This window comes from Mobula hypostoma, chromosome 2 (genome assembly GCF_963921235.1).
Source record: "Mobula hypostoma chromosome 2, sMobHyp1.1, whole genome shotgun sequence".
In the NCBI taxonomy this organism is placed as follows: Eukaryota; Metazoa; Chordata; class Chondrichthyes; order Myliobatiformes; family Myliobatidae; genus Mobula; species Mobula hypostoma.
This window is the reverse complement of record NC_086098.1, coordinates 53,055,117-53,078,049: the sequence shown is the minus strand read 5'-3', so window position 1 is coordinate 53,078,049 and position 22,933 is coordinate 53,055,117. Positions and strand designations below refer to the sequence as shown.

Below are 22,933 nucleotides of genomic sequence, written 5' to 3'. Positions count from 1 at the left end.
GAAAAGTCAATAAAAACCCTAAGGCACATATAATCACAAGGATTTGTAGAGAATTCAGGAATTGAAATAAGTAATCACTTTTTGTATATATTCCATATTAACATCAGTACAGCAGAAAATGTTTCCCCACCCCCCAAAAGGTAAGAAACCTCATTTGGAGAGATTCCTGGAGTTTTATCAATGTCATGATATTTTCCATATTGTTGTATCAAATCAAAACAATCTTAAGCTTTCATCATAGCATATAGAATTACAGTACAATAACTCAAATGTGGGGTTCTACTCGGCCATTACCTGGGCCCCAATGGTTGTAAAATGAATATATTTAATCAAAGACTGCTTTCCATACTTAGTTTTCAATACTTTCATAACCTATTAATAATCATAATAATTTTCCAAGTCTTCCACATCTTCCACATCTTCCACATCTTCATCTGAACTTTCCACACTCTCTGCGGTGGATGCCTGCCAGTCTACACATGTCAGTACACCTGAGGCCATTTGCAACACACATACATCTTGGGAGTGAACATTATTTTGAATAGTTACAGGCCAGTAGATCCAGGACAGCATTGGGTGCAGGCTGGCCTTCCATCCAGTGCACCACCAACTGTTCAGCTTCCTCTTCTCTCTCCATCTTCCATCCTCTGCCAACAGGGCTTGGCACTTATGGGTCCTTCTCCAAACATCTTCTCCATATACCAGCCTGGTAGTTGGCTCACTGTGCATGTTTTGTTAAGCAGTCCTTGCATGATGGGAGTTGGTGACTTTCGATTTCACATTCCTTGGCACAGAAAAGGTGATACCTGAGCTCATTGACCTTGGTGGTCGATGCTTTTGGGGCATACAGGAGATATGTAAATGCTTCCAGTTTGTCCATCAATTCTGGGGAGAGATCCCATTCCTGACCCAACTCTAAGAATGTGTCCTGAGTTTCCCTGTTACTGGTTGGAAGTTTTAGGGCACTTGTCTTCCCCTTGCCTGCAAAAGCACTTACAGTGTCACCTCCTGTATATGCGTGCAGCCCCATGAGAGCCCTACAAACCTCTATGCCAACAGTGGCAGCAACCTTCCTGATGTCTACAAGCCTTGTACCGGTTCTAGTGCCACACTTCTGGAACAATGGGGCCTCAATCTTGTCACAAAATGCTAAAGACATGATAAAGACATCTGTGTCTTCTGAGCAGATCACTACAGATTGGTATCCCTCTCTTGTGGCATGGGCAGCATGGAGAAGTAGGCGGCCATCTGCTTCTTCTTGTTGACACTGAAGAGCTGACACCTCCTCACTGTCTTGAGATGTGATTCTGTAACATTTATCATTCACAGTTGCATACAGAATCTTCTCCTGTAGCTTTGCTCTGTACTCCACCTTCCTCCATTCATGGACGACGAAGCTAATGAGACTAATTTTGTTACTGACTTTGGCCAGGAAGCTCCTCCACTGCCTCACCATCTGTGTGCCCGTAGTACCTTGCAACTCATGACCAGTCTCTTCACCTGAGAAATCTTTCACTATTCTTGATTCTTGTATGTGCAAACACAACATCTATTCTGCCACTCTGACTGCCTTCCCTCAGAGCCATACCCAGAATTGTTGTGGCAACATCTCTGAAAGTAACTTGATCACCTTTCACTCTTTGGACCAAGTTCATTCCATTAACCACTGTAGCAGTCTTTCCTGGGAGTTGCTCTTCTACTGCTACATTTTTCTGCAAGGTTGTGGCTAAAGTAGCTTTATTTGTCTTTCTCAGCGATCCTTCTGGTGTGGACAGGGCCCAGGGCAATGGTCCAAGGGGATGAGAAAGGATATCCTGCATACGTAGACTGCGCCCTTGTGCCATCACTATGATGCGTCCAAACAAAGACCTGTTTGCTTTCAAGATGATCACCCTCCCATTTGATTTCACTTCTCTCTTCTTACACATATCACTGAATGTTTTCAGCTTTTTGGTTTTCATTGGGTCATGGAATTTCTTTGCTGGTGGGTCTTCCTATAGTGTCTCATGAAGGTTGCATAGCATTGCTCACCAATCTCATATGCCTTCATCAGGTTGGAGGCAGTGTCCTTGGGGGCTGCCTTTGCTGTAGAGATGCTAATGAGGTCCCGCTTTTCTGCAGATAGGTTGACCCATTCATGTATGAGGCTAACCACTGCTGAAACTGCTTCCTCATCTTTCTGGATTCCTGGCCGCGGTAACTCCGCATGACAAAGCTCTGATTTGTTGCCTGGCACCTTCTTCCTTAACTGTTCCGGGAATGTACTGCGGTGCTCAGCTGTTTCGTAGCTTGACAGCTCCAGCATTCAGGCTGAACCGTGATGTGCCTCCAAGAGTCTGTGTGTCTTTGTTCACTGTGGCTTCAATAGCCTGGTCACAGGGATCTGCCCAAAGAGGTTGTTACTTGACAGCTGCACTGAGAATTGGCCTGTCTTGAAGGCTTCATACACAGAAGGATTCTTCTCTGGGAGGTTCATCATCTGAGCAAAGTAAGGGGACAGGTACCTGGCATAATTCATCTTATCATAGGCAAAGCACCATGGGATCATGGTTCTTATAGCATGGAGGTGCAACCCCCAGTCCCCCTCACGAGAGGCGCGCAGAAGCCCAAGTACAACGTTCTCTACCATGTCAATGCATGATATCCAGAATGCAGATAGCTCTCCATTGTTTTGACAGAGGTTTTCCAGAGAGTCTGTCCACAGGGCTATCAGCACAGCTAAGAGTGGACTTTGCAGCAGATTGTTCAACTTCGCTGGCCATGTCGTTCACATGGTCTAAGAATGATTTGATCATCGCACTCCTCTTTGGAACGTTGTCCTCAACCCACGATGTGAACTCTGCCCAAAGCTACCACCGCTGCAATGCTATCACATATTTTCTAGCACTAGGGGTGTATACCTTGCCAAAAACCACTATAAGAATTATTCCCTCCAGATGGTACCGGTGGCCCAAATTTGGGGTCCTGGCTCATGGACTAATTCGTTTGCTTAATTGCAATCATTGAAATCATTGGGATATTGGTTTGGCCAACACTATTGGACACTTGAAATACAGCAGTGCAACAAGTAAAATTAGCTTCCCAAATCCATAGTTATAGTCATACTTTATTGATCCCGGGGGAAATTGTTTTTTGTTACAGTTGCACCATAAATAGTTAAATAGTAATAAAACCATAAATAGTTAAATAGTAATATGTAAATTATGCCAGGAAATAAGTTCAGGACCAGCCTATTTGCTCAGGGTGTCTGACCCTCCAAGGGAGGAGTTGTAAAGTTTGATGACCACAGGCAGGAATGACTTCCTATGACGCTCTGTGTTGCATCTCGTTGGAATGAGTCTCAGGCTGAATGTACTCCTGTGCCCAACCAGTACATTTTGTAGCGGATGGGAGACATTGTCCAAGATGGCATGCAACTTGGATAGCATCCTCTTCTCAGACACCACCATCAGAGAGTCCAGTTCCATCCCCACAACATCACTGGCCTTACGAATGAGTTTGTTGAGTCTTTTGGTGTCTGCTACCCTCAGCCTGCTGCCCCAGCACACAACAGTAAACATGACCGCACTGGCCACCACAGACTCGTAGAACATCCTCAGCATCGTCCGGTAGATGTTAAAGGACCTCAGCCTCCTCAGGAAATAGAGACGGCTCTGACCCTTCTTGTAGACAGCCTCAGTGTTCTTTGACCAGTCCAGTTTATTGTCAATTCGTATCCCCAGGTATTTGTAATCCTCCACCATGTCCACACTGACCCCCTGGATGGAAACAGGGGTCATCAGTAGCTTAGCTCTCCTCAGGTCTACCACCAGCTCCTTAGTCTTTTTCACATTAAGCTGCAGATAATTCTGCTCACACCATGTGACAAAGTTTCCTACCGTAGCCCTGTACTCAGCCTCATCTCCCTTGCTGATGTATCCCATCTATGGCAGAGTCATCAGAAAACTTCTGAAGATGACAAGACTCTGTGCAGTAATTGGTGAAGAGAAAGGGAGACAAGACAGTCCATTAGGAATTTCCACATTTCCACACTTCACAGTGCACGTGTATAAGTCTGTGTCTCACTTCAGTCACAATAAAGAAAAACTGGTGATTCAGTTTAAAAAGGTCAGACTATGCTATCAAGGTACAACTCTTGTTAAAAGAAGATATGGGACCAATTCTACTCATTTAGGAAAAAACTGTACCTCCAAAATACATATCTTTCCTCAAGCAAATGCTCAATCTCTTAAGGAATGATACATCACTGAAGGATATTATCCACTCTATCTTCCCTATGCCAGCTCAATTCAAGAAACATAGGGACTTACAGACCATAGATGGTTCCTTATGATCCATATTGTCTATGTTGATTGTGGTGCCCATCTACACTTGTATTCATCAACTCCTTCCCTCTCCAAGTGCAGGTCCAAATTTCTTTTAAAGACTTACATAATTAGACCCACACCCATGCTATTCCATATAACCTTAAAATTATTCCCCTTCAAGTATACATCCCTTTTGAAAATTACTTTTGAATTTACTTCTACTAGGAAGTTTATTGCAAATTCATTAAATTTAAAACATTTCCTTCATCTCCCTTGTAGTTCCTTTACCCATCATTTTAAACTTGCTTGTTGGTTATTGATCTCTCCAAAGAGCCAATTTCTTCCAGTTTAACCTCTTATAATTTTGAACACACCAATTAAATTTATCTTTAACCCTTTCTGCTCCAAGAGCAACTTTTCCCAGTCACTCTGCAATGTCCTTCCCTCCTAATACCATCTTGGTAAATCTGCTCAGCACCCTCTCCAAGACTTTGATATCTCTTTCTGAAATCAAGTGTGCCGAATTGAGCAGATTAATTGACTTGAGGTTCAACCAAAGACTTTGAAAAGTGTAGTTTTCTTTTTTTCCTCTCTGTAAATCTCTATAACAACATGGTTCTTTCTGATCTTTTTTACTTTCTTCTCAGCTTGCTCCATTATATTCAAAGAGTTCAATGTGCCTCTGTACTTTCATCCCTTTTCAGGGAGTATTAGACTGTTTATAGTTCTTATTCTTCTCTCTACCCTCATTCCAAAAGAGCTATATAACGTTTTATTTTCAAAAAGCTTAAAAACTGAAGATGCTGGGAAATCCCAAATGAAAGCAGAGAATGCTGGATCTACTCAGCAGTCATCAGTATCTGTGAGGAGAGGAAGAACTGATGTTTCAGATCAATGACTTGTAAACAATTTTATGTCATTGTATGTGCACTTATATTTTACAAGAAAATGATTTTATTTTGAACAATGCATTTATTAATAATTGTCAAAACTCAGTTTAGATTTGTATTCCAAAAGATAACTTTTACTTTGTATTTTCAGCTTGCCAAATCCTTCAGCATATTGAATGGGTTCCAGTGTGTCAATATAACGGATATTAGGTAATCGCTTTTCACTGAATTTAAAGTTAACTAGAGCAAAGAATATATTCTTTCAAATCCATCACCTTTAACAGTGGTTGTAGACTTCTCAAACATACGCTGCTTTCACAACTTTTCTATGTTCAATTTGGGATCAAACCTCAGAAATCCTATTATGTGGTGCATCAGTGATATGTTGCCAACTTTGTTATTTACCCAGACTGCAAAGCACAGTTAATTACACTTCATGACTGGCAAAGTCTGTGACTTCATTTCAAAACCCCTTTTGTGAGTGTTAGTCATTTCAGTGGTGTCTAACAGAGTGCAACAACCATTAGGACTGGATTTCTTCGGGACTCATTGGCACATTTGCAGCCCACAGAAGGTGTGGGCCAGGCCTACACAAATTCTCTGAAGCCTGCTTCAGTAAAACTTGCTTGAACGGGATACTGCATAATGGGGATGCACTAATGGAAAACAATCTTAATTTAAACTCTTGCAGAATATTCCACCACCCTTCTTACCCTTGATTGTGACTTCCAGCTATTGAACTGGATCAAATCCCCTCCAATCTGCTCACACCCTGAGATATGGTGTACAATTTTGGTTACCATGTTATGAAACTAAAGAGGGAGTGCAGAGAAGATTTATGAGAATGCTGCCAGGGCTTGCGAGTCTGAAATATAGGGAACGGTTGGTCAGGCTAAGGCTTTAATCCTTGGAGGACAGGAGATTGAGAGGTGACCTACAGTAGTGTATAAAATCATGAAGAGCCGAATGCAGGCAAATGGGAGTAGTTTGGTTGGCCCCGTGGTCAGCATGGATGAACTAAGCCGAAGGGTCAGTTCCATGCTGTATCACTCTATGACTGCATGACCTCTCTAACCATGGATCCTGGCACTGAGGCCATAAATAACCCCCTGGCAGCTAACCATTTCCACTTCTGGTGCCTCCACCAATATGTGAATTTCTCAAAGCTCATCATATCCCTACCACCTAACCCCACCAAGAAGAAATGAACTCCCCAATCCCTCACCCACCAAGAGAAATGATCTCCCCAAATCCTCACCCCACCAAGCAGAAATGAACTCGCCGATGCTTCACGCACCAAGAAAACTGAACTCCCCAATCCCTCACTCACCAAGAGAAATGAACTCCCCAATCCCTCACTCACCAAGACAAATGAACTCCCCAATCCCTCACCCACCAAGAAAACTGAACTCCCTGATCCCTCACCCCACCAAACAGAAATGAACTCCCCAATCCCTCACCCACCAAGAGAAATGATTTCCCCAAATCGTCACCCCACCAAGCAGAAATGAACTCCCCAATCCCTCACCCCACCTAACAGAAATGAATTCCCCAATCTCTCACCCACCAAGACAAATGAACTCCCCAATCCCTCACCCCACCTAACAGAAATTAACTCCCCAATCCCTCACCCACGAAGACAAATGAACTCCCCAATCCTTCGCACCACCTAACAGAAATGAACTCCCCAATCCCTCACCCCACTTAACAGAAATGAACTCCCCAATCCCTCACCTACCAAGACAAATGAACTCCCCAATCCCTCACCCACGAAGACAAATGAACTCCTCAATCCCTCTGATTGCTGAAAGAGACAAAAGTGCATGGAAGAAAGAAAAAGCGGGGGCGGGGGAGCACCAAAGGGAGGCAATGGTCGGGCATCGAGATAAGCTGAAGTGTTGCTCCACCAGGAAGGACAGTTTTGGTCCCTGGAAGGTAGTGAGGGAGGAGGTGAAGGGGTGGGGGTCACACTTGTTCTGCCTGCAAGGATAAGTGCCAGGAGGGAGATTAGTGGAGAGGGATGAATAGACAAGTGAGTCACATAGGGAGCGATCCCTGGGGAAAGCAGAAAGTGGGGGAGAGGGATCCACCTCCCATGGGATCCCACCACCAAGCACCCCCACCACTTTCCCTCCCACCCCCTCCACTTTCATGCCCTGATCAATAAGGAATCTATCAATCTTTGCCTTAAATATACATAAAGACTTGGCCTCCACAGCTGCTGAATTAACAGAATTGCATCAAACTGAATTGACTTTATTACTTACATCCTTCATAAACATGAGGAGTAAAAAGTTTTACATTACGTCTCCATCTAAATGTGCAATGTGCAATTTATAGTAATTTATAATAAATAGTATGTACAACAGGATACTCAATGTAACATAGAAATACCGTTGTGTCAGCATGAGTTAAGTAGTCTGATGGCCTGGTGGAAAAAGCTGTGGCAAAGAATCCCACAGATTCACCACTCAGGACGCCCCTCATTCTTCTGAATTCCAGTGAATACAGACCCAGCGACATTTCACCTGTGAATCTGTTGGGGTCATTTACTCTGTTCAGCACTCCCGTTGTGTCCTCCTGTACATCTGTGAGACCTGACATAGATTTGGAGACTGCTTAGTCAAGCATCTATGCTCCATCTGCCAGAACAAATGGGATCTCCCAGTGGCCATCTATCTTAATTCCACTTCTCATTCCCATTCTGATATGTCCATCCATGGCCTCCTCCACTGTCGTGATGAGGCCACATTTAAGTTGGAGGATCAACACCTTATATTCTGTCTGGTGGCCTCCAACTTGATGGCCTGAACATCGATTTCTCAGACTTCTGATAATGCCGCCCAACACCCCCCTCCTCTTCTTCATTTCCCATTCCCTTTTCCCTCTCTCGCGTTATCTCCTTGCCCACCCATCGCCTATCTCTGGGCTCCTTCTTCCTTTTTCTTTCTTCATGGCCTTCTGTCTCTTTAACCAATCAACTTCCCAGCTCTTTACTTCATCCCTCCCCCTCCTGGTTTCACCTATCACCTTGTGTTTCTCCCTCCCCTCCCCCCACTTTTCAAATCTACTCCTCAACTTTTTTTCTCCAGTCCTGCCGAAGGGTTTCGGCCCAAAATGTCAACTGTGCATTTTTCCATAGATGCTGCCTGGCCTGCTGAGTTCCTCCAGCATTTTGTGTGTGTTGCTAGGAGCTCATGATGTATTAATTCTGCACTGCCTGTTGATTACACATAGATCAATGATCTGCACAGAATTAATAAAGACATTGAAGTCAAGAAAGATTAACAAAAACTTACCTGAATTTGTATTCATCTACCTGGAGCTCATACAAAGCTGAATGGTCAGATATGAAGTGTACTTACCATCTCTCCTCAGCCGCTTGCAGAATGACACTGAAATCAATGGTGAGTTATGGGACAAAAAGAAAATTCAGATGCATATGTGGGCACTGGATCCCTGAATTTCGTGAACAAATTGCAGCAGGTTCTGCATGGGGTTAGCTATTCTCTCAAGTTCAAGTTAATTGTCATAGGCATAAATACACAAGGTATAAAAATCATGAGAGTTAACCTCACTACAGCAGCATAGCACATTATGCACACGATAAACATTGTTAACATAAACTTATATTAACATAAATTATTCCTAATTTACACAACAAAATAAATATAATGAGCGCAACTTAAAAGTTAGAAAAATAAGTGAGTGCTTGGTAGTGGGGAAGAAGCTGTTGTTGAACCTTGAGGTATGGGTCTTCAGGCTCCTATACCTCCTGCCTGTAGCAGCATCAAGAAGAAGGGATGGCCAGAATTGTTGGGGGAGGGGGTCCTTAATGACGAACGTTGTGTTCCTGAGATATTGCCTTTTGTAGATGTGTTCAATGTTGGAGAGAGGGAGAGAGCTGTTCAGGTGATAGAAATGGCTTAGTGCACTACTCTCTGGCACCTTTTGCATTCCTGTATATTGGAGTTTTCTGAGCAGCCCATTGTGCAACCATTGAGAATACCTTCCACCCTACATCCATAGAATTTTGTCAAAGTCAAATAATGTGCTGAATCTTCTTAAACTTCTAGGAAAGTAGAGATGCAGATGCACCCTCTTCATGGTTGCATATCTGTGCTGGTCCCATAGACTGTAAATTCTGTTGGACTGCTAGCTGTTTACCAGAGTATTCTTGTCAGTAACTCTTTCTATATCAAACTTATAACTCATGAGAAGAATAGTAAACTAGGAAAACTCAAAGGTCCTAAGATGGATAAGTCACCTGGAACAGATCGACTACATCCCAGAGTCCTTAGAGAGGTTGCTGAAGAGATAATGGATTGGCCATGATCTTTCAAGAATCACTTGATTCTGGCATGGTCTTGAAGACTAGAAAATTGCAAATATCACTCCGCTCTTTCAGAAGGGAGGAAGGCAAAAGAAAGGAAGTTACAGGCCAGTTAGCCTACCTCGGTGGTTGGGAAAGTGTTGAAGTCTGTTATTATGGATGAGGTTTCAGGTACTTGGAGACTAATGATAAAATTAGTTTCTGTGAAGGGAAATCTTGCCTGACAAATCTGTTAGAGTTCTTCAAAGATATAACAAGCAGGGTGGACAAAGGAGAGTCAATGGATGTCATTTGCTTGGAATTTTAGAGGCATTTGATAAGGTGCCTCACTTGAGGCTGCTTAACAAGATAAAATTCTATGGTGTTACAGAAAAGATACTGGAAAGGATAGAGGAATGGCTGACAGGAAGGAGGCAGTGAGTAGGAATAAAGGGAGCCTTTTCTGGTTGGCTGCTAGTGTCTACTGATGTTCCTCAGGGGTCAGTATTGGGACTGCTGCTTTTCACATTGTTTGTCAATGATTTAGATAATGGAATTGATGGCTTTGTGGTAACGTTTGCAGATGATATGAAGATAGGTGGAGGGTAACTAGTGCTGAGGAATCAATGCAGGACATAGACAGATTGGAAGAATGGACAAAAAAGTGTCAGATGGAATATCGTGTTAGGAAATGTATGATAATGCATTTTGGTAAATGGAACAATAGTGTGGACATTTATCTAAATAGGGAGAAAGTTCAAACATCAGAGGTGCAGAGGAACTTAGGAGTCCTTGTGCAAGACTCCCAGAAGGTTAATTCACATGTTGAGTCAGTGGTAAAGAAGGCAATTGCAACGTTGGCATTTATTTCAAGGGGAATAGAATATAAAAGCAAGGGGATAATGCTGAGGCTTTATAAGACACTAGACAGGCTGCACTTGGAGTATTGTCAACAGTTTTGGGCCCCACATCTCAGAAAGAATGTGTTGTCATTGGAGACCATCCAGAGGAGGTTCACAATGATTCTGGGAATGAAGGGGTTGACATATGAGGAGTGTTTAGCAGCTTTCGGCATGTCCTCATTGGAATTTAGAAGAAAGTGGGAGGGGGCGGGGATCTCATTGAAACCTAACAGATGTTGAAAGGACTAGATAGGGTGGATGCGGAGAAGATGTTTCCTGTGGTGGACGTTTCCTGAACTAGAGGACTGAGCCTCAAAAGTTTTGGGGCTTTAGAACGAGTTAAGGAGGATTTTTTTTTAGCCAGAGAGTAGTGAATTTGTGGAATACTCTGCCACAGACTGCGGTGGATGCCAAGTTCGTGGGAATATTTAAGGCAGAAGTTGACCGTTTCCTGTTCGGTCAGGGCATCAAAAGACATGGTGAAAAGGCAGGTGTATGGGGTTAAGTGGGATCCAGGAATTATGGAGCAGACTTGATGGGTTGAATGGCCTAATTTATGGTTTTATGGTCTAGTATAACCACCACTCAGCCTCCCCATCCATACATAACTTGTAAAAGATTTTTTTTTAATTCTCAAATTGAAATTTAATTTTTTTAGATTAGATTATGAGGACACGCAGTCCTCTTTTATTGTCATTTAGTAATGCATGCATTAAGAAATGATACAATATTCCTCCGGTGTGATATCACAGAAACATAGGACAGACCAAGACTGAAAAACTAACAAAAACCACATAATTATAACGTATAGTTACAACAGTGCAACAATACCATAACTTGATGAAGAACAGGCCATGGCACAGTAAGAAAGTTCAAAATCTCTCGAAAGTCCCACATCTCACGCAGACGGGAGAAGGAAGAAAACTCTCCCTGCTATGCCCGACCACAGTCCGACTCTGAGTTGTCCGAAAACTTCGAGCTCCGACCAGCCCTCCGACACCGAGCACCGAGCACCATCTCTATCCGAACGCTTCGACCTCAGCCTCGGTTGCCAGCAGCAGGCAAAGCCATGGATTTTGGGGCCTTCCCTCCGGAGATTCTCGATCACACAGTAGCAGCGGCAGCGAACTGGCATTTCAGAAATTTCCCCAGATGTACCTCTGTGCTTCTCACGTTTGTCTTATCAAGTCAGAATTGTGCACGTTCCAATTCTCTCCATTCCAATAATTCCTCCAACCCAACCCCCAGCCCTCATGATATCCACCTGTGCTCTCCGTAGACATTTTCAGAATGCAACACCTTATCCGTGAATTGACAACATTGATAGGCCACCTTCTCTGGAAAGCAGATGACAAGCAGACATCGGATTTGATCAGCTGTGGGGATAGTGTCAACAGAGTTAGACAACATGGGAGGGATGGTTGTTCATAATCTTCCACTGCTTTGACACACTTAATCAGTCATGCTGCCTAACACATATGCTTCAGATTCATTGTTCTCTCCAAGCAAAGAGGCCTTGAATAATGTTAATACAGGGTCTACAAAAGCCAAATGGACACCACAGCTCCCCAGAGTTACAACAGTTCTGCCCTTCTTCCATTAAGTAGAGGAACTTAAAATCCTTTATGGTAAGTTATTATACAGTAGCTCTAAATTTATTTGATTGGAAGCTCATTCTCATTTCATATTTTATATATAATTAGGAATGGAAGCACCATTGTGGAATTTCAACTCAACATCAATGGAGAATTAAAATCTGAACGTTTTCTAAGTCAATCCAAGGATGCAATTTCTCTGATCAGTGAAGATGCTATGAATACCTTGGATCTGTGCATTGAAGGTATGAGCTTGATGCTGTAAATACTGAAAATCACTGTCAAAACATTGAGTACAGAAGTTGGGATGTTATGTTGGAGTTGTACAAGCCACTGGTGAAGATGCATTTGGCACATTGTGTTCAGTTTTGATCAACCATTAAGCTGGAAAGAGTGCAGAGGAGATTTACCAAGATGTTGCCAGGATTCAAGGGACTGAGTTACTGAGTTATGGCAAGAGATTTTTTACAATCAATTAGTATATAAATTTGTCACTTTGGCCATTAGTAGGTTAATTGGTCACATGAGTGTAATTGGGTGGCAAAAGATTGTGTCAATAATCCTGTGCTGACTAATTACACACGCATGACCAATTACCATACTAACACGTTACATCTTTGGAATGTGGGAGGAAGGCAGAGCATCAGGAGGAAACCCACATGGTCATGGGGAGATGTTCAAACTCCTCACAGACAGTGGCTGAACTGAACCAGTCATTGGCACTGTAATAGTGTTATGCTACTCTACCACATCAAATGAGCAGGTTTGTCTTTTGTCTTTTGACTGTAGGAGAAAGAATGTGATCTTATGTATAAAGCAGTGAGAGGCATAGATAGAGTGAATATACAGTCTTTTTCTCAGGGTGGGGAATCAAGAATAAGAGGGCATAGATTTACAGTGAGAGGAGAGAGATTTAAAATGAACTTGAGGACCAACATTTTCACTCAGAGAATGGCTAGGTTATATTTCATAGCACCATAAAATACAGCAGCAGAATTAGGCCATTTAGCCCATCAAGTATACTCTGCCATTTCATCATGGCTGATCCAATTTGGTGGATGCAGCTTTCCAGCAACAACACTCTGAGTAGATGTGTTCAGTGGAGGGGAGGGCTTTACTCATTATCCACTACTTTCTGTAGGATTTTCCATTCAAGGGCATTGTGTTTCTGTACCAGGCTGTGATGCAACCAGTCAGTATACTATCCACTACACATCTATCAAAGTTTGTCAAAGTATTAGATGTCATGAAAAATTTTTACAAACGTCTAAGGAAGTAGAGGTACTGCCGTGCTTTCTTCATAATTGCACTTACATGCTGGGCCCAGAACGGGTCCTCTGAAATGATAACACCGACAAATTTAAAGTTGCTGACCCTCTCCACCTTTGATCCCTGATGAGGACTGGTTCATGGACCTCTGGTTTCCTCCTGCTGATATAAACAATCAGCTCCTTGGTCTTGCTGATACTGAGTGAGAGGTCACTGTTCTGGCACCACTCAGCCAGATTTTCAATCTCCCTGCTGTATTATGATTCATCGCCACCTTTGATTCAACCAATGGCAGTGGTGTCATCAGCAGGCTTAAATATGGCCTTGGAGCAGTGCTTAGCTGCACAGAGTAAAACAAGTAGAGCAGACGGCTAAGCACACAACCTTGTGATGAACATGAGCTGTTGGAGATCATAGAGGAGATGTTGTTGCCAGTCAAAACTGATTGGGGTTCGCAAGCGATGAAATCATGGATCCAATTGACAAGGAGGTATTGAGGCCAACTTCTTGAAACTCACTGATTAGTTTTGAGGGGATGATACTATTGAATGGCAAGCTGTAGTTGATAAAGAGCATCCTGATGTAAGTGCCTTTGTTGTTCAGATGTTCCAGAGTTGACCGAAGAGTCAGTGAAATTACATCTGCTCTGGATCTGTTGCTCTCATATGCAAATTGGGATTAATCCAAGTCACTTCTTGGGCATGAGTTGATGTGTTTTATCACCAATCTGTCAAAACACTTCATCACTATGGATGTAGGTGCTACTAGATGATTGTCATTAAGACAGGTTATCACATTCTTCTTAGGCACTGGTATAATTCAAGCTCGCTTGATGCAGCCGGGTACCTTGGATGAGATTAAGGATCTCAGTGAACTTTCCAGCCAGTTGATCAGCACAGGTCTTTCATACTCGGCTGGGTACCCCATCTGGGCCGGATGCTTTTTGAGGGTTCACCCTCCAAAAGGATGCTTACACATCAGCCTCAGAGACTGAAGTCACAGGGTCACCGGGGTTGTTGGAGTTTGTGAAAGCTCTTCTATTGTTTTGACAGTCAAAGTGAGCATAAGAGGCACTGAGCTGATCTGGAAGTGAAGCCTTGTTGTCACCAATGTCACTTACTTTCACTTTGAGAGAGGTAATGGCATTCAAGCCTGCCACAGATATCAAGCATCCTTCAGTGATTCATGTTTAATCTGGAATTGTCACTCCACCCGTGTGATGGCTTTCCTGAGATCATACCTGGACCTTTTGTATCTAACTTGGTTGCCAGACCTGAAAGCTTCTGATCTGGCCCTTAGCAGTTTTCTCATGGCTCATTCCAGGCTTCTGATTAGGGAAGACTCTGAATGATTTTGTCAGGACACACTCGCCTATGACGTTTTATAAATCTGTGACAACTGTGGTGTATTCGTTCAGATCCACAGATGAGTCCTTCAACACAGCCCAGTCCACTGACTCAAAGCAAGCCTGGAGCTGTTCCTCTGCCTCCCATGACCACCTCTTCATTGTCCTTATTTCTGGGGCCTTGCTTTTTAGCCTCTGCCTGTATGCAGTTAAAAGAAGGACAGCCAAGTGTTATATTTCCCAAAATGTGGTCTGAGCATGGAACGGTAGGCATACCATATCATAGTATAGCAGTGGTCTAGTGTGTTGGAACCTGGTGCTACAGGTAATATGCTAACGGTAACTGGGCAGAAAATTTTTCAAGCAAGCCTAGTTGAAGTCCTCAACTATAATTTGAAATGTATCGGGGTGGACTGTTTCTTGTTCGGTGACAGCAGCATGCAGTATCTCAAGCACTTGATTATAGTCTGTTGCTTGTGGTAGGTAAAGTGTTGTCAGGGTCAAGGAGGTTAATTCTCTTGGTAAGTAGAATGGTCAGCACGTGATCATTAAGTGTCTCAGATTAGAGGAACGCAAGTATGACTAAACTGCCACATTGGAGCACCACAGTCAGTTTATCATGAAACACAGACCCCCACCTTTTACTACATGTTTTTAACTAAATAATATATACTACTATTTAAGTCAATGTAATTCAAACAGCCCATGGGGCCGAAGAGGCACAGCACATGGTGGCCTTTGCCCACCATCCACATCAACCATGGAGTCATAAAGAGCAGAAATTGGCCCTTCGACCCATCTGATTCAAGCTGAGCACAGGATCATCCAGCTAGTCCCAGTCCCCTACATTCAGCCCATAACTCTCCAAACTCCTCTCCTCCATGAACCTATCCAAATGCTTCTTAAAGGTTATAATTATACCCACCTTGACCACTTTCTCCGGCAGCTCCTTCCAGGTAATCTCTGCTCTCTATTTGTTTAGAAGTTATCTCTCAGATTTCTATTAAATTTTTCCCTTTGTATCTTGCACATGTGTCCTCTAGGTGTAGACTCTCTAATCTTGGGGAAAAAGCTATGACTCTACATATTATCCATACTCCTCAGGATTTAAGAACATCTGTGAGGTAACTTCTCATTCTCCTGCACTTCTGGGAATAAAAGTCCAATGTGGCCAACCACAAATTTACACTAACATTGCATTAAACTCAATGCTTTTAGCCTTCCCACATTTTCATCAACAACCCCCACCCTCCACCTCACAACCAGGTGCACTTACTATACACTAATGGCTAACTAACCTCCCAGCCTGGTAGGAAACTGGAGCTTCCTAGAGGAACATACAAGGCAATAAGGAGAATATGTAAAACTCCACAATGAGAGGACCCAAGATCAGGATTAAACCCAGGGCTCTGGTGATGTGAGGCTCTACTACCTGGGCTATCTGTGTCACCCACGATGGCCCACAGGTATAGCCAAGCATGTTAGGCAATCCGGTGCTCCCGGTGCGGCCTCCTCTACATCGGTGAAACCTGATGCAGATTGGGGGACCGCTTCGTCGAGCATCTCCACTCCGTCCGCCAAAACAGACAGGATCTCCCAGTAGCCACCCACTTCAACTCTGCTTCCCACTCCCATTCAGAGATGTCCATACATGGCCTCTTCTACTGCCATGATGAGGGTAAACTCAGGTTGGAGGAGCAACACCTCATGTACCGTCTAGGTAGTCTCCAGCCCCTTGGTATGAACATAGAATTCTCCAACTTCTGGTAATTCCCTCCCCCTCCCTTCCCCTATCCCTATGTCACTCTACCCCCTCCCCCAGCTGCCTACCACCTCCCTCTTGGTTCCGCCTCCTTCTACTACCCATTGTGTTTTCCCCTATTTTTTCTTCGCCTTTCCTGCCTATCACCTTCCTGCCTCCCTTCCCCCACCCCTTTATCTTTCCCCTTACTGGTTCTTCACCTGGAACCTACCAGCCTTCTCCTTCCCACCCTCCCCCCACCTTCTTTGTAGGGCCTCTGCCCCTTCCCTCTACAGTCCTGACAAAGGGTTCCGGCCCAAAACGTTGACCGATCTTTTCCATGGATGCTGCCCGACCTGCTGAGTTCCTCCAGCGTGTTGTGAATGTTAGGCAAATAATTACCCATTAATGTGGGACATATTGAAAATGTGATGTTGCATGTTCTTCTTTATTTTTGTGGAATTATATTTTGCAATAATCTAATATTCTTTGTTAAAGAGGAAAATGAAAAACAGTTTCTTCCCCCAAGCCATTAAGCTTCTGAGCTCATATTTGAAGTCTCATTGGTTAATCTGTTCCATGCCTTACAATAATTAATATTGATGCACTTTAGTTTGTTATTTACTGTATGTGTGATTCTTCTGCAGATTTTATCCTTACCTTCATAAGTTATCATGAGCAATGTGAGCTACTGTGCTTTACACCCTGGTTTGGAGAAATGTCGTCTCATTTCTATATACATTATATAGTTATATACGTTATATACATGTATACAGTTAAATGACAATAAACTTGTCTTGACTTGATCAGTATTATTTCAGTGATGCTGAGAAACTGTAATTTCTGAACAGTGTTTCAAATGTGATGCGAAAATACTTATCCTTGTAACAAATGACAATTTTCCTTTAGGACTTCTGAAGATAGAAATCTCTCCTTCGGTTGTTCAATATAATAAAAAAGTAACACTGACCTGTACCATTAAAGACTTAGCTGAAGGTTCAAAGTGGTCCATCAGGGCACCAAAAGATGAGAAAGATGCACCCATTTCTAAACGTCTCTATCAATTTCAGAAAAGCAATGAACAATCTACAAGCAAATTTGAAGTACGTGCAACTTCAATTTGGGAAGGTAAATTGAATTACCAACAAGTTTGAATAAAGTCTAAGACACTACACAGGAGTTTTCTATGATTCTCTAGCTTTTGCAGCTTTGACCAAATGAATATTATTTTCTTAATAGGGAAGGGTTTTGGCTGTCTTTATTGCAAGATGTTTGCTATAGTATATTTTTTCAGGAACTTCGGAGAAGTCTCATACGAGATAACAAAGTGGCATTCACTGAAGTAGTAAATAGACCAGGTATAAATAATGAAAAGAAATAAAATATCAAAAGCTGAAAATCTTAGAGATAAGCAAAAATAAATATTGAGCAAACTGGGTTTCCTCACCATTTTGGTGAATTTGCAAATATCTGAAAGAAGAGCTTGATCAGAAACATGATCAAAATAATGATAACTAAAACAGTAAATGAGAATAGTTCTAAGGAAATTCATAGCCATTACTTCAGGTACTGTATACACAATTTGTTGCTGAAGTGTTATGGAGTTATAGATTCATAAAAAATTGCAGCTCAAAAACAGGGCCTATGGCCCATCCAGTCCATGCCAAGCCACTTACACTGCCTACTCCCATCCACCTGCACTGGGACCATAGCCCTCCGTGCCCCTACCATCCATGCACCTATCCAAACTTCTCAAGTGTTGAAATCAAGTTTGCTTGCACTACTGACACTGGCAGTTCATTCCACACTCTCATGACCCTCTGCATGAAGAAGAACCCGCCTCCATGTACCCCTTAACCTTTTCACCGTTCACCCATAACTCATGACTTTTATTTCTAGTCCCACCTAACGTCAGTGGAAAAAGCCTGCTTGCATTCACCCTATTTGTACCCCACATAATTTTGTATACCTCTACCAAATCTCCTCTCAATCTTCTACATTCTAAGGAATAAAGTCCTAGCCTATTCAATCGTTCCATATAACTCAGGTTGTCCAGATCCGGCAACATACTTGAAATTTTTCTCTGTACTCTTTCAACCTTATTTACATCTTTCTAGTAGATAGGTGGCCAAGACTGCACACAATACTCCAAATTAGGCCTCAACAATGTCTTATACAACCTCAACATAACGTCTCCCTTACTCAGTAATTCCATTTATGAAGGCCAATATGCCAAAAGCTTTCTTTGTGACCCTATCAACCTGTGGCAATACTTCCAATGAATTGTGGATCTGCACTTTGGTGGAAGAAATAAACGGGCAGACTATCATTTAGATGGGGAGAGAATTCAAAATGCAGAGATGCAAAGGGACTTGGGAGTCATTGTGCAAGATACCCCAAAGGTTAACCTTCAGGTTGAGTCGGTAGTGAATAAGGCAAATGCAATGTTGGCATTCATTTCTAGAGGTGTAGAATATAACGCAGGGATGTGATGTTGAGGCTCTATAAGGTACTTGTGAGACCACACTTGGAGTATTGTGTGCAGTTTTTGGCTCCTTATTTTAGAAAGGATATACTGACATTGGACAGGGTTCAGAAAAGATTCATGAGAATGATACCAGGAATGAAAGGGTTACCGTATAAGGAACATCTGGCAGCTCTTGGGCTGTACTCCTTGGAGTTCAGGAGAATGAGGGGGGATCTCAGAGAAACATTCAGAATGTTAAAGGCCTGAACAGATTAAATATGGTGAAGTTGTTTCCCATGGTGGGGGATTCTAGGGCAAGAGGGCACGACTTCAGGAGTGAAGGACGTCCATTTAGAACTGAGATGCGGAGAAATTACTTTAGTCAGGGGGTGGTAAATCTGTGGAATTTGTTGCCACGAGCAGCTGTGGAGGCCAAATCAATGGGTGTATTTAAGGCAGAGCTAAATAGGTTCTTGATTAGCCATAGCATCAAAGGGTATGGGGTGAAAGCAGGGGAGTGAGGATGACTGGAAGAATTGGATCAGCCCATGATGGAATAGTGGAGCAGACTCGATGGGCCAAATGGCCTACTTCTGCTCCTATATCTTATGGTCTTATGGTATTCCCAGATCCATTTGTTGTACCATGCTCCTCAGTGCCCAACCATTTACTGTGCAAGACCTACCTTGGTTGGTTCTACCGAAGTGCAACACTTCACTCTTGTCTGCATTAAATTCTATCTACCATTTTTCAGCCCATTTTCCAGTTGGTCCAGATCCCGCCACAAAATCATGATGATCCACCATCTTCAGTCTTGGTGTCATCTGCAAATTTTCTGATCCAGTTAACCACATTATCATCCAGATCATTGATATAGATGACAAACATCAATGAACCCAGCAATGATCCCTGTGGCACACCACTAGTCACAGGGCTTCAGCCAAAGTCTAGTCCAATTTACTAGCTGATCTTGAATGCTGAGTAACTGAACCTTCTTGACCAACCTTCCATGGGGACCCTGTCAAATGCCTTATTAATGTCCGCGTAGACAACATCCATTGTCTTACCTTTATCAACTTTCCTGGTAACTTCTTCAAAAAACTCTATAAGTTTGGTTAGACATGGCCTACTATGCACTAAGCAATGCAGACTATCTTTAATCAGTCTATATAGAAATATAGAGACGTAGAAACACAGAAAAACTACAGCACAATACAGGCCCTTCGACCCACAATGCGGTACCGAACATGTACTTACTTTAGAAATTACCTAGGGTTACCCATAGCCCTCTATTTTTCTAAGCTCCATGTACCTATCCAGGAGTCCCTTAAAAGACCCTATCATATCCATCTCCACCACCACTGCCGGCAGCCCATTCCACACACTCACCACTCCCTGCGTAAAAAACTTACCCCTGACATCTCCTCTGTACCTACTTCCAAGCACCTTAAAACTGTGCCCTCTCATGATAGCCCTTTCAGCCCTGAGAAAAAGCCTCTGACTATCCACATGATCAATGTCTCTCATCATCTTATACACTCTATCAGGTCACCTCTCATCCTCCGTTGCTCCAAGGAGAAAAGGCCGAGTTCACTCAACCTATTCTCATAAGCCATGCTCCCCAATCAAGGCAACATCCTTGTAGATCTCCTCTGCACCCTTTCTATGGTTTCCACATCCTTCTTGTAGTGAGGTGACCAGAACTGAGCACAGTACCCCAAGTCGGTCTGACCGGAGTCCTATATAGCTGTAACATCATCTCTCGGCTCTTAAACACTATCCCATGGTTGATGAAGTCCAATGCACCGTATGCTTTCTTAACCACAGAGTCAACCTGCGAAGCAGCTTTGATTATCCTATGGATTTGGACCCCAAGATCCCTCTGATCCTCCATACTGCCAAGAGTCTTACCATTAATACTATATTCTGCCATCATATTTGACCTACCAAAATGAACCACCTCACACTTATCTGGGTTAAACTCCATCTGCCACTTCTCAGCCCAGTTTTGCATCCTATCAATGTCCCGCTGTAACCTCTGACAGCCCTTCACACTATCCACAACACCTTCAACCTTTGTGATATCAGCAAATTTACAAACCCATCCCTCCACTTCCTCATCCAGGTCATTTATAAACATCACAAAGAATAAGGGTCCCAGAACAGATCCCTGAAGCACACCACTGGTCACCGACCTCCATGCAGAATATGACCCGTCTACAACCACTTTTTGCCTTCTGTAGGCAAGCCAATTCTGAATCCACAAAACTATGTCCCCTTGGATCCCATCCCTCCTTACTTTCTCAATAAGCCTTGCATGAGGTACCTTATCAAATGCCTTGCTGAAATCCATATACACTACATCTACGGCTCTAACTTCATAGATATCAATGTATATGTCTATCCAAATACTCATATATACCGTCCCTTAAAACATCTTCCTATAACTTTCCCAATAATAATGTCAGGCTCAGTGACCTATAATTTTCTGATTTAGTTTTAGAGCCTTTATTAAACAGAGAAACAACATTGGCTATCCTCCAGTCCTCCAGCACCCCACCTGTCATTAAGGGTTATTCACATATCTCTGCTCGGGCCCTGGTAATTTCTCCTCTTAATTCCGCAGGGTCCAAGACAACACCTCGTCATGTTATGGGGATTTATCCACCGTAATTTGTCTTAAAACAACAAACCTCCTCCTCTGTAACCTGTAGAGTCTATGAAGTTGATACCATTTTGCCTTACTTCAATAGACTCAATATCTGGCTCCTGACTAAACAGAGATGAAAAAATGCGTTAAAGATCTTCCCTATCTCTTTTGATTCTATGCATGGATTACCAGTCTGATCCTCCAGACAGCCAGTCTTGTCCCTTACAATCCTTTTGCTCTTAACATATCTGTAGAAAATCTCTCAGGATTTTCCTTCACCTTGTCTGCAAGGGCAACTTCAAGCCTTCTTTTAGACCTCCTGACTTCTTTCCTAAGTGTACTCTTGCAGTTCTTATACTCCATAAGCACCTCATTAATTCCTATTTGCCTATACCTGCAATGCACCTCTTATTTTCCTAATCAAGGCCTCAGGATTTCTAGAAAATGAAGGTCCCCTAAACCTGTTATCATTACCTTTTATTCTGATAGGCACATACCTTATGCTTTCAAAATTTCACTTTTAAAGGCTTCCCACTTACCAAGTACAACTTTGCCGGAAAACAGCCTATTCTAATCCACATTTGCCAAATCCTTGCGGATGCCATCAAAATTGGCATTTCTCCAATTTATAATCTCAACCCATGGATCAGATCTGTCTTTTGCATATTTACTTTGAAACTAATGGAATTGTGATCACTAGTGCAAAGTGTTCCCCTACACTAACTTCTGTTACCTGCGCTGCCTCATTCCCTACCAGCAGATCCAGTATCGCACACACTCTTTGGGACTTCTACTTACTGATGAAAGAAACTTTCCTGAACACATTTGACAAACTCTATCCCATCTAGTCCTTTTACAATATGGGAGTCCTAGTCAATATGTGAAAAGTTAAAATCACCTATGATAACAACCTTATGTTTCTTGCAACAGTCTAGGATCTCTCTACAAAATTGTTCCTCTAAATCCTTCGGACTGTTGTGTGGTCAGTAACATAGCCCCAATGATGTGGTCATACCTTTCTTCTAAGTCAGTTTCACCCATGATGCCTCACTAACAAGTTCTCCAGTCTGACTGAGCACTGCCATGAAATTTTCCTTGACTAGTAACACCGCCCCTCCTCCTTTAATCCCTCTCTCGCTGTCACATCTAAAACAACCTTGGATCACTGATCTACCGGACCTGCCCCTCCTGCGTCCAAGTCTTACTACTGGCTACAGTATCATAATCCCAGGTGTTGATCCATGCCCTGAGCTCATCTGTCTTTCCTGCAATACTTCTTGGATGAAGATACCCACAGCCCATGACATTAGCCGTACTATACTCAACCTTTTGTTTCCTGACTTTGTCTGAGGTCTTGACAACATCTGTCTCTACAACCTCTCCACTGTCTGTTTGGGCACTCTGGTTCCCATATAAAAATGTTACAAAATTTCTCTCCACACCTTTCTTTCCTTC

General features: G+C 42.8%; 1 protein-coding gene across 1 annotated transcript in view; it reads left to right on the top strand.

The window, feature by feature from the left end:
• LOC134357218 (adhesion G-protein coupled receptor F3-like) overlaps positions 1-22,933 on the top strand; it is a 102,482-nt gene that overhangs the window by 39,767 nt on the left and 39,782 nt on the right. Inside the window, exons 4-6 of the mRNA XM_063068513.1 lie at positions 5,349-5,407; positions 12,115-12,251; positions 17,271-17,489. Coding sequence (XP_062924583.1) covers positions 5,349-5,407; positions 12,115-12,251; positions 17,271-17,489 — 415 coding nt within the window. The remainder of the gene's footprint in view (positions 1-5,348; positions 5,408-12,114; positions 12,252-17,270; positions 17,490-22,933) is intronic.